The sequence below is a fragment of the Bipolaris oryzae genome (genome assembly GCF_000523455.1).
Source record: "Bipolaris oryzae ATCC 44560 unplaced genomic scaffold scaffold_113, whole genome shotgun sequence".
Taxonomy (NCBI): domain Eukaryota; kingdom Fungi; phylum Ascomycota; class Dothideomycetes; order Pleosporales; family Pleosporaceae; genus Bipolaris; species Bipolaris oryzae.
Window position 1 is genome coordinate 62,163 of NW_006911389.1, and position 10,774 is coordinate 72,936.

General features: G+C 53.3%; 4 protein-coding genes across 4 annotated transcripts; 3 read left to right on the forward strand and 1 right to left on the reverse strand.

The window, feature by feature from the left end:
- Positions 1-787: 787 nt before the first annotated feature.
- COCMIDRAFT_101009 (glycosyltransferase family 2 protein) lies at positions 788-6,215 on the forward strand (the record flags this gene model as incomplete). The annotated part of the gene is made up of 3 exons (XM_007691929.1): positions 788-1,086; positions 1,144-4,782; positions 4,841-6,215. 3 exons carry the CDS (start codon positions 788-790, stop codon positions 6,213-6,215), a joined length of 5,313 nt encoding a protein of 1,770 aa, XP_007690119.1.
- Positions 6,216-6,780: 565 nt separating this feature from the next.
- On the forward strand, positions 6,781-8,039 carry COCMIDRAFT_101016 (uncharacterized protein; the record flags this gene model as incomplete). The annotated part of the gene is made up of 2 exons (XM_007691930.1): positions 6,781-7,020; positions 7,077-8,039. The coding sequence occupies 2 exons, from the start codon at positions 6,781-6,783 to the stop codon at positions 8,037-8,039; spliced, it is 1,203 nt and encodes a 400-aa protein (XP_007690120.1).
- Positions 8,040-8,279: 240 nt separating this feature from the next.
- COCMIDRAFT_101015 (uncharacterized protein) lies at positions 8,280-9,506 on the reverse strand (the record flags this gene model as incomplete). Its single annotated transcript, XM_007691931.1, has 1 exon — positions 8,280-9,506. The coding sequence occupies one exon, from the start codon at positions 9,504-9,506 to the stop codon at positions 8,280-8,282; it is 1,227 nt and encodes a 408-aa protein (XP_007690121.1).
- Positions 9,507-10,102: 596 nt separating this feature from the next.
- On the forward strand, positions 10,103-10,765 carry COCMIDRAFT_101061 (uncharacterized protein; the record flags this gene model as incomplete). The annotated part of the gene is made up of 1 exon (XM_007691932.1): positions 10,103-10,765. One exon carries the CDS (start codon positions 10,103-10,105, stop codon positions 10,763-10,765), a length of 663 nt encoding a protein of 220 aa, XP_007690122.1.
- Between the last annotated feature and the right edge of the window lie 9 nt (positions 10,766-10,774).

The window sequence follows — 10,774 nt, forward strand, 5'->3', positions numbered from 1 at the left end:
CGGCCCCCCCTGCGCTCGACAATAATAATCATAAGACTTTGATCATGGCGGCGGCAGCGATCCCCACGGGCCCAGGCGGGCAGCCGTCGCCTCTTTATCGATACCTGACTGGCGGCATGGCATGACATTACCTGACAAGCAAAAACGCGCATCCACATCCTCTTTCGTTTTTTTTTGCCATCACGCCGGCCACTGCTCGCGACACTCCGTCCATCAACGGCACAAAACAGTAAACGGGCTAAATATAGGGGGGGGGGTTGGCTCGTCAGCCTTCTTTTCCACCAGCGCCACCCGCTCGTATTGGACCACGGGGGCAACGAGGACCAAGAGCCGCCATCCATGTTTGGTTGCGTAGTAGTGCATTGATGCTGCTGCTGCACCCGCTCCACTGCCATACTTGCCATACACGCTGCCCGCTAACTCCCCCTAACCATACCGCGCCATTCCCCTTTCGCTCTGGCCGCCCATCCCCATCGCCTCGAGCCAACAAACATCGCCGGCCTGCTCTGCTGCTCTCTATCTGCGTCCGACGAGTCTCTCTCGTTGTGTATGTGTGTGTGTGTGTGCCGTTTTCTTCTTTCTTCATACAGTCGTTTAATCCATTCACTCGCTATCCTGTCTCTTGCTGTCGCGTCCAGCACCAGGCGCTAATCCACATCTCCTCCCGCCCGTCCCTGACACTTTGGGACCGTGGTACACTTGACACGCCCTTACACCTGGCAAACCCTCGTTATAGCATCGACAACCACGCATCTACAGAAGGGGCGACCCGCCTCAGCCCGTCACCATGAGCTTCGTCAACAACTCCCGCATGTCCGTCTACTCGACGGCCTCGACTTCCGCGCCGCGCGGTGGAGCCCAGCCCTCGCAGACTTCCACCACGACGCTGCTCAACACCCTCAACTCGGCCTACAAGAATGGTCGCTCATACAACCTTGAGGCCAGCACCAGCCTCGTAGTCAACACGTGGGTCAATGCCAAGAGCATCATTGACAACCGTATTGGCGGCACCGTCGACCTCGAGCTGGGCCGTAAGGCGTGGGAACATGCTCGCAGGAGAGCAGAAGACGGGTGCATAGTTCTGGCGTAGGCACTTCCCAATCACGACTGCAGCTTGTTCCAATTTTACTAACAATACTCTAGTTCGCTCCATGAATCAAGCCCTTCGCTATTTTCTCCCTTCGTGTCCAGTCTGCCACTCTCACTTCCCTCCAACTTTTACATTGCCCTTGAGGCCCTCAAGGCCTTCACCCACTGTGTCACCCCTCAAAACCCTTCCGCACCCCGCTACTCCGCATTGGCCTCCGTCTTCACCATTAATCTTGCTGGTACTGTTGTTGGCGCCGAGATCAGACTGTCCACGTCTGGCCTCGATGTCCAACAGGGCCTGCTTCAGATCCCCTCGCAGGCCGGTTTCCGTGCATTCGACGTCTTCTACTACCTCAACTCCAGCTCAGCATCGCGACAGGAGAAGGAATATCTCGACATCCAGTCCCTAGACAAATACGCCCTCCTCCGCCGCTCCGGCACCTACGAACCCCCTTCTTACCTCCCCGATGCCGACGATGCCGCCGCTGCCGAGGACTTCCGCGCCAACCTCAAGGCGATTGGCATCAAGGGCCAGAAGATGACCAGCCTTATCAGCTGCCTGACTGGTCTGCTCAAGCTCGGCAATACGTTGGACTACTTCATGGATGAGGAGTCTCTTGCAGCTGTGTGTGACGATGTCGAGACGCTCATGGATTTGCCCGAGGGCACCCTTCGTCAGAAGCTCGCCTCCAACGAGCGTGAAGTCGTCATCGGTGGTCTCTACGAGGCCATTGTGGACTTTGTAATGGTCCACGCCAATGCCTCCATCAAGAACGAAATCCAACGCGCCAAGAACGGTTACGCTATGGACGATAGCGATGGCAGTGGCATTATGACACCCGGTGAATCCGAGGACGGAGACATTGTCAACATCACTGTTGTCGATATTCCTAGCCGTGAGCTTGGTAAAGCGGTCGCACTTCGTACCGTCTTCGACGATAGCGAAGGCATCAACGCCGAGATGCGCGAAGACGGCGTGCCCGTGCCCCCAGTTGCTAGCGCAGTCCTTGAGAGCATGAGAGAGGCTATGCAAGTCTGCGGTGCCGAGCTGGGCATCAATGGCGCAGCTCTGCGCGAGAAAGAGGGCGACTTGGAGAGACGCGAAGCTGTCCTGGACAAGCTCGGCCTCGAGATTCCAGACCAAGACAACTTCGTCAAGAAACTGCTATATCCCGTGCCCAATGGCGGTATCGTTCTCGGCAAGCACGGCCGCTTCGATCTGGCCATGACTGTGGCCAGTAGCAGAGTCTGGTTCCAGCTCGCACTTCACCCCTCCGACAGCATCCCTACCTCGTTGAACCAGGATCTGAACTCCACCTGGCAAGCAGGTGTCATCTCCCGCCAACTACGCGAGTGGCGTCTCCCAGAATGGGCCAACCGACGCAACCGCAACCTTGACTTCACTGCCGATTTTGACCACCACGAGTTCCATGACCGATATGCCCCTCTTGGTTGCATGGACGGTCAAGAAGGCATTCAAAACTGGGTTCTTCAGCGTGGCTGGAGCAACGGTGAAGTTGTGGTCGGAAAGGAGCGCGTATGGGTCAGAGAAGGCGTATGGTGGGAAGCAGAGTCACAGCTCGACCTCAAGACCCAAGAATTTGGTGCTTCTGGCATCATGGGAGGCATGATTGGTGCTGGTGCTATGGACAGCGCATACAACAACCAGCTCCCGCCCACCGCTAGCACCTTCTTCCCACCCCTTCCCGATGCGCGATCTGCCACTCCTCAGAACCCGTTCCAAAGCACAACCAGTCTTCACGCGGGCGTTGCTGCGGATGCCAAATCTCTTGCTCCCACCGCCCTTACTGTTCCAACTACTGGGCCTGGTGATTACGGTCTTGGTATGAAGGGCGATGAAAACAAGGGTGTCTCCTACTTCGACCTCGAGAACTCTGGCAATGGCGTTGTCACTCAGACCAGCTTGACTACTTCCCGAAGAATCTGGGTTGCGTTCGTCTGGGCAGTCACATTTTGGGTCCCTTCACCACTGCTCAAATGGATTGGTCGCATGAAGCGACCCGACGTTCGCATGGCATGGCGAGAAAAGCTCGTTTTGGTCATCCTCATCATGCTGCTCAACGCCACGATTGTCTTCTACATTGTGGCTTTTGGTAAACTCCTGTGTCCCAACAAAGACAAGGTATGGAACACCAAAGAGGTGGCCGCTCACCAGGGCGGAAAGGATTACTTTGTCAGCCACCACGGTACTGTCTACGATTTGACCTCTTTCTGGAAGAAGCAGCACAGTGACTCCAACACCGAGACCACCAACGAGCGCATGATGGAAATGGCCGGAGCCAACATGGACCCCTACATCATCCCGCCGCTATATCTTGCCTGCCCTAATCTCATCCAGGATACCCCCCAGAACCGTGTCTTGCAGCTGAAGCTCAACACCTCCATCTCAGAGAGCCTCAACTCTTTGGCTGTGCACACTTCTGGCTCGCAAACCAACATGCCTGACAGCAAGGCCTTGAAACAAGAAGACTGGTATCCCAAGGTGTTCCTCCCGGCTATCAAGCAATACCGCAAGGGAGAACTTGTGTGGAAAATTGACGACATCAAAAATCAAGGCCAAGACAACAACCGCATGTGGTTCAGGCTCAAGGAGAAGGTCTACGACTTGACAAACTACTTTGTTACAATCGACTATATGCAAGACCTTCCCCAGTACAACTTCCTGGACCCCAAACTAGTCGACATGGTTAAGAACAACGCCGGTGGCGAGCTTTCGGAGGACTTTTCAAACAAGCTCAACGATACTTCACAAGCCTTCAATCTTCAATGTCTGGACAATCTCTTCTACGTTGGTCGGACGGATTTCCGTAAAGACGCCAAGTGTGTGGTCAACGATTACATCCTTCTTGCCTTTACCATTATGCTCTGTTCAGTCATTGTCATCAAGTTCTTGGCTGCGCTCCAACTTGGTTCCCGAAAGCGTCCGGCCAACCAGGACAAGTTTGTCATTTGTCAGGTTCCAGCATATACCGAAGGCGAGGATTCTATCCGAAAGAGTGTTGACTCACTCACTGCTCTCGCATACGACAACAAGCGCAAGCTCATCTGCGTCATTTGCGACGGAATGATTGTCGGAGGTGGCAACGATCGCCCTACGCCCAAGATTGTGCTCGACATTCTTGGTGTTGATCCCAAGGTTGACCCACCAGCGCTTCCCTTCTGGTCTGTTGGTGAAGGAAGCCAGCAGCTCAACTATGGCAAGGTCTACTCCGGTCTCTACGAATTTGAAGGCAACGTTGTCCCATACATTGTGGTCGTCAAGATGGGCAAGGAGTCTGAGCAATCCAAGTCCAAGCCCGGTAACCGTGGAAAGCGCGATTCTCAAATCTTGCTCATGAGCTTCCTCAACCGTGTCCACCACCGCTCTGCTATGAACCCTCTTGAACTCGAGATGTTCCACCAAATCAACAACATTATTGGTGTGGATCCTGAGCTGTACGAGTATCTGCTCATGATTGACGCCGATACCCTGGTCAAGCCTGATTCTCTCAACCGTCTTGTGGCAGCCTGCACCCACGACTCCAAGATTGCTGGTATCTGTGGTGAGACGAGCTTGGAAAACGAGGACAGATCCTGGTGGACTATGATCCAAGTTTACGAGTACTACATTTCGCATCATTTGTCAAAGGCTTTCGAAAGTTTGTTTGGCAGTGTTACCTGTTTGCCTGGTTGGTAAGTAGTAGTATTCCGTCATTGATTCCATAGTTGGACCGTTACTAATGCGTTTTAGTTTCACCATGTACCGTCTCCGTACTGCCGACAAGGGCAAGCCTCTGCTTATCTCGGACAAGATCATCAAGGACTATGCCGACTGTGTTGTCGACACACTGCACAAGAAGAACCTGCTCTCGCTCGGTGAGGATCGTTATCTGACCACCTTGATGACCAAGTACTTCCCTCATATGTCGTACAAGTTCATCCCAGACGCCTATGCTCTGACTGCTGCTCCTGATACCTGGAGCATTTTGCTTTCCCAGAGACGTCGATGGATTAACTCTACTATTCACAACTTGGCTGAACTTGTCTTCTTGAAGGATCTCTGCGGTTTCTGTTGTTTCTCTATGCGATTTGTCGTCTTTATCGATCTTTTCGGTACTCTCATTCTGCCGTCTATTTGCGCCTACTTGGTCTACCTGGTCTACATGGTCTCTTCCGGCACAGGTCAATTTCCATTGCTGTCCATCGTCATGTTGGCTGCCGTGTACGGTCTGCAAGCACTCATCTTCATCATCAAGCGACAGTGGCAACACATTGGATGGATGATCATCTACATCATGGCGTTCCCCATTTACTCGCTGGTGCTTCCCATGTACTCATTCTGGAAGCAGGACGATTTCTCGTGGGGTAACACTCGTGTCGTTATTGGTGAGCAAGGAACCAAGCAAGTCCTCACGACTGACGAAGAGGGCTTTGATCCAAAGGCCATTCCCATGATGCGATGGGACGAGTATGCTGAACGCAACGATCTCCCTGGTCGCCGTGGTCTCCCGGGTATGGGTACTGAGAAGGGTGGCTTCAACGCACACGAAGACGAGACTTATGAGATGAACGACATGCAATCCGTATACTCGTCAGTCAAGCCAGCATCGACTGTCCTGTCCAACATGCATCACATCTCGCACATGCCACCTCAATCTCCAGGTCCCTATCAGGGCATGCAGGGTCGCCAGTCGACATACTCGCACATGACGCGGTACCAAGACAACCCACAAGACGGCCGTCTCATGTCCATGGGCAACATGAGCGACCACTACCGCAACAACACGGCATCTCCCTATGGTCAACGCCAGAGCATGGCCGGCTTCCAGAGCTCGGACAATCTCATGGCGTCTACACCACCGATTCGCGGACGAAGCCCTCTTAGCTATGGTGCCAGCCAGTCACGCCCAGGCAGCACTACCAATTTCCAGACCATGATGAACGGGCCTAGTGACGGTCAGATCATCGAGACTGTACAAGCGTGTCTCAAAGATGCGGATCTGGACCGGGTAACGCGCAAGCAGATCATCGCGCTTGCTGAGCAGAGGCTGCAAGTGCAGCTGACGGGCGAGCGCAAGATCTTCCTTGCCCAGGCTATTGATCACGAGCTTGCCAACATGGCTTAAGCAGTGAGGACAGAGCAGGGTTGAAAAAGGTTGCATTTAGCGGTGTTTGTTTGTTACATGTTTTGCACGATGCATGCAGTCTATCGTTTGATTGTACATTTTGCACACGGGCGTAAACCAAGTAGGAAAATGCGGGAATCTCTGGTTTTTCGGTTGTATTGACATTGTTGGGTTGACGTTGAAGTGTAATAAGGAGTTGCTACGTACTTAGACAAATAAGGATCGAATCGAACCTCAGAGAATGTTTTGAATGTTTTGATTCATGGAGTGGATATTGTGATTCGAGTATGTTAAGAGTGAGCTGCTCCTGCTGTTGTTTATTAAATATACATAGGTGCTAAGCTTATGGTCTGGTGGTGGAGAGGATGACGACGATAGGGTGTCGCGGGTTCGGCTAGTCAGTAGCAGCCCGATGGATGGTACGTACCCACCCCCGGGCCAGCACCAGTCGCGGCCAGACAGCTCCGCCATCCCGACCGCCCGCAACTATACCCAAACGTCTCCCGTACCGCCTTGGTTTACCTTACTTTCCTTTCCTTCTCAAGGCATATATCACTCCCGCAACATGGCGCCGAATCGCATCGAGCAGGACGAAATCGAAAAGTACTGGGAGATCTTCAGCTCACTCAGCAATGGCGGTACCCATCTTGATGGCGCGCAGGCCGCCCCTGTGCTCAAGAACTCGCACCTCCGAGACGATCAACTAGAGCGCGTGTGGGATCTTGCGGATGTGGACAATGACGGCAAGCTGGACTTTGAGGAGTTTTGCGTGGCTATGCGACTCATCTTTGACCTGATCAATGGGGTATGTCGCACACGCCAAAGTCAGGCATCGTACACATACTAACAAGAGCCTCGTAGGTATCAGTCGATGTGCCCAAAGTCCTGCCCGACTGGCTTGTCCCTGAATCAAAAGCACACCTTGTGCAAGCGACACGCGCCCTTACCGGCTCACAACCCGCATACGAGACGGTCGAAGACGATGACGACACACCGGGCCTGCGCGACGGCTTCGACTGGTATATGTCGCCCGGAGACAAGGCCAAGTACGAGGAAATATATACTGCCAACCGCGACGGCCATGGAAACATCACCTTTGACAGCCTGGCTGGGCTGTTTGACAGTCTCGAAGACGTGCCGGACTCGGACATACGCTTTGCATGGAACCTGGTCAATCCAAAGGCAAGAGAAAGTGTAGGCAAAGACGCTGCTCTAACTTTCCTGCACATTCTCAACCAACGAAGCGAGGGATTCCGCGTCCCACGCAGCGTACCCCCGTCGCTACGGGCAAGCTTCGAAAAGGCGCACATAGACTACGACATCAACTCCAGCGCCAACTCGCGATGGGCGGCCTCACGCGATGAGAACACTGCCTCGGGCCGCAAAGCAAAGTTTGGCGACGCATACCTCACACGTCTAGGTGTCGGTGACCGCGCGAACAGCTATGGTGCGCGAGGCGGAAAGGGCACGGATTTTGGCGGCCGCACAACAGAAGACTGGGAGGAGGTCCGGCTCAAGAAGCAGCTGCGTGAGCTTGAACAAAAAATGGTGGACGTGGAGAAGGAAGTTGAGAAGAGGCGGCATGGCCGCAACACAGACAGCAAGCCGGCGCTGGTCAAGCGCGAGCTAGAGCTCTTGCTTGATTACAAGCGCAACGTGCTCAAGGAGCTCGACAATGACGATGGAGGCGCAGTCAAGGGGCTGGGCGGTATTAGAGAGGAGATTGAGACGGTGAGAGAACAAGTTGAGGGATTACAGACGCATTTGGAGAGCAGAAAGGCTGTGTTGGAGGATTTGAGAAGACAGATTGAGGATGAGAGGTAGAGAACTGGGGAATGTAACTTTAGACGTGATCAAACGTCGTAATTTAATGCATGGATAACAGAGGCTGTCCACCATTAGGAATTTTGTTCAACATGTTTTATGTGCTTGATACATGATATGCTCACTTTTGCCAGAAATGTGTGTTACATCAATTTGCATCCATACAAGATTCTCTTGACATGCACACAAATCCGGAATAATAAACATCGAATAGTAATTAAGAACAACAATAAAAAAAAATCACCTATACAACAACCCCTCCACCTCTTCCGCAATAGCTAAACAACTAGTCAACCCCGGACTCTCAATAGCCAGCAGATTAACCCACCCCTCAAACCCTTCCTCCTTCTCAATATAAAAATCCTGAAACCCTTTGCCCCCATTCGTCGCCGCCAGCTTCCCCAACTTGGGCCGTATACCCACATAATCCGGGGCTATGGCATCAGCCTGCACACCCGGAAGATATGTCTTGATGTCTGCAATAGCAGCAGCCAGGTTCTTGGTGTTGGGAGTGTAGTCCGAGGGCGAATCCGTCCACTCGACGTCCGGCCCGAAGCGGATGCGGCCAGCGAGGTCGAGTGTCAGATGCGTGCCCAGCCCCGCGTGGCCTGGTATGGGAGCGGGATAGATGAGGGTGGATGTGCGGGGTCGGGAGCTGCTGTACGAGAAATAGGATCCTTTTGCGTAAAAGGCGGCTTTCTGGCGTGAGGGGGGCAAGATGGTGTTGGCGAGGGGGATGGCGTAGAGGCCTGCGGCGTTGATGAAGGTTTCTGCGGTTATGGTGCTTGTTTCTTCTGCGGTCGTGGTTGTGATTTCCCAGCCTCTACGGCCAGAATCTATCGGTGTGATGCTGGTGACGGGGGAGTTGAAGGCGCAGATTCCGCCGTTGTTTTCAAAGTCGCCTTCCAGGTACTGCATTAGGCTGTGGGAGTCTATGATTCCTGTGCTGGGACTCTCGAGGACGCCTGCTTCGGCGCGGACCTCGGGTTCTCTTGTTGATGCCTCTTGTTTGTTTAGGAATCTCGTGGGTACACCGACGCTCTGGGCAAAGTCGTGCACCTTTTCCAGGGCCTCCATTTGTTCGGCGTCCTGTGCTACGATCCATTTCCCAGTGTTGCGGTGGGGGATGCCTTGTTGGGCGCAGAGTTCATATAGCAAGGTTTTGCCTCTGATGCAGAGTTTGGTTTTTCGAGAAGAGGGGCCATAATATAATCCTGCGTGTATGACTTCGCTGTTTCGTGAACTTGTCTCTGTACCCGCGGTTCCATGTTTCTCTATCAGGACTGTAGAGGTTGAAGGCCGAGACTGCAATTTACGGGCTATAGCAAGTCCCACAACGCCACCACCTATCACGGCGTGTGTGAAGTCGGCATCTAGGCGAGCTGTGGATGCAAATGATCTATGGAGAGTTCTTGAGTGTTTGGGGACTTTTAGCGTTGCACGTTGGGCGGCGCGAAGTGATAGCATGTTCAATTCGCAATAATGATAATAGGAAAGGTGCGTGGGTGAGCAGGGCTAGAAAGAACCGCAAGACAATAAACAAGACATGAGAAATGGCGAAATAGTGACTATGTAAGAATTGGAAGCTTACCTCCTGTAGTAAGTCGGTATCGATAATCAACGCTTATCCGATCTCTGCGATGCTTTCCCGTGACGTAAGGTAAGCTTGTCGTTTGTTCCTGACGCTAATGCTGCGGGGTCTTGCAATCGTGACCGTTCCATTGGAGCCTTTGCACCACATCTTCTGTCATCTGTCTAGACGACTTGAGAAAGCGAAAACAAACCGTCTTGCTACGCTTTCTAACCGAGTTGTACATAGTCGTTTGACTTTGACGGCCTTGCTCATCTCCGCTTAGCTGTGCCCCTCATTCCCCTAACCAGTGTCTTCATTACACTCCGTCTACTGCAAGCAATCACGATAACATCCATTGTTGCTTTGAATGTTAGCAAGGGCATTCAAGAGAGCGACAAGGAAAGCGAACAGGCCAATATTCAACCATCCATTCCACAGCACACCCCGCCCTTCCACATCCACGCTTGTATCCCGCGTCAAAGCCGTGACAATGGCCTCGAACAACAACAAGACAACGCCCAAAATAACGTCCCTCACGGACCTCCCCTCGTCAGAGGCAAAATGGATCAAACTGCAGAAAGCCACCTACACCGACGCCCATGGGGCATCCCGCGTGTGGGAAATTGCTAGCCGCAAGACAACGGGCAGCGCAGGCGTCGACGCTGTGGCCATGGGCAACATCATCTACCACCCCAGCAAGCCGCCGTCTACGATTGTGGTGATTCAGTTCCGCCCGCCCGTCGGCGGATTTACTGTCGAGTGGCCCGCCGGCCTCATCGACAAGGATGAGACGCCCGAGGAGGCAGCCGTGCGCGAGCTGTACGAAGAGACGGGGTACAAGGGCACCGTTGTCTCTACGTCTCCGGCTGTAGCTGCGGACCCCGGCATGACGAGTGCAAATCTGTGTCTATGCATGGTGGAGATTCATCTGAAAGAAGGGGATCCAGAACCCGAACAGCATCTGGATGAAGGCGAGGATATCCAGCGTGTTAATATTCCCGTGGCTGAGCTGTATACGCGGCTGGAGGAGTTTGCCAAGGAAGGGTATGTAATTGCGGCGAAATTGTATCACTGGGCGGCAGGGGCACAGTACGCGATTGATCACCCAGAGTTGTTCCAGAAGGCAGGGAAGAAGACAGAGGGGAGCTTGTAACATGTACGC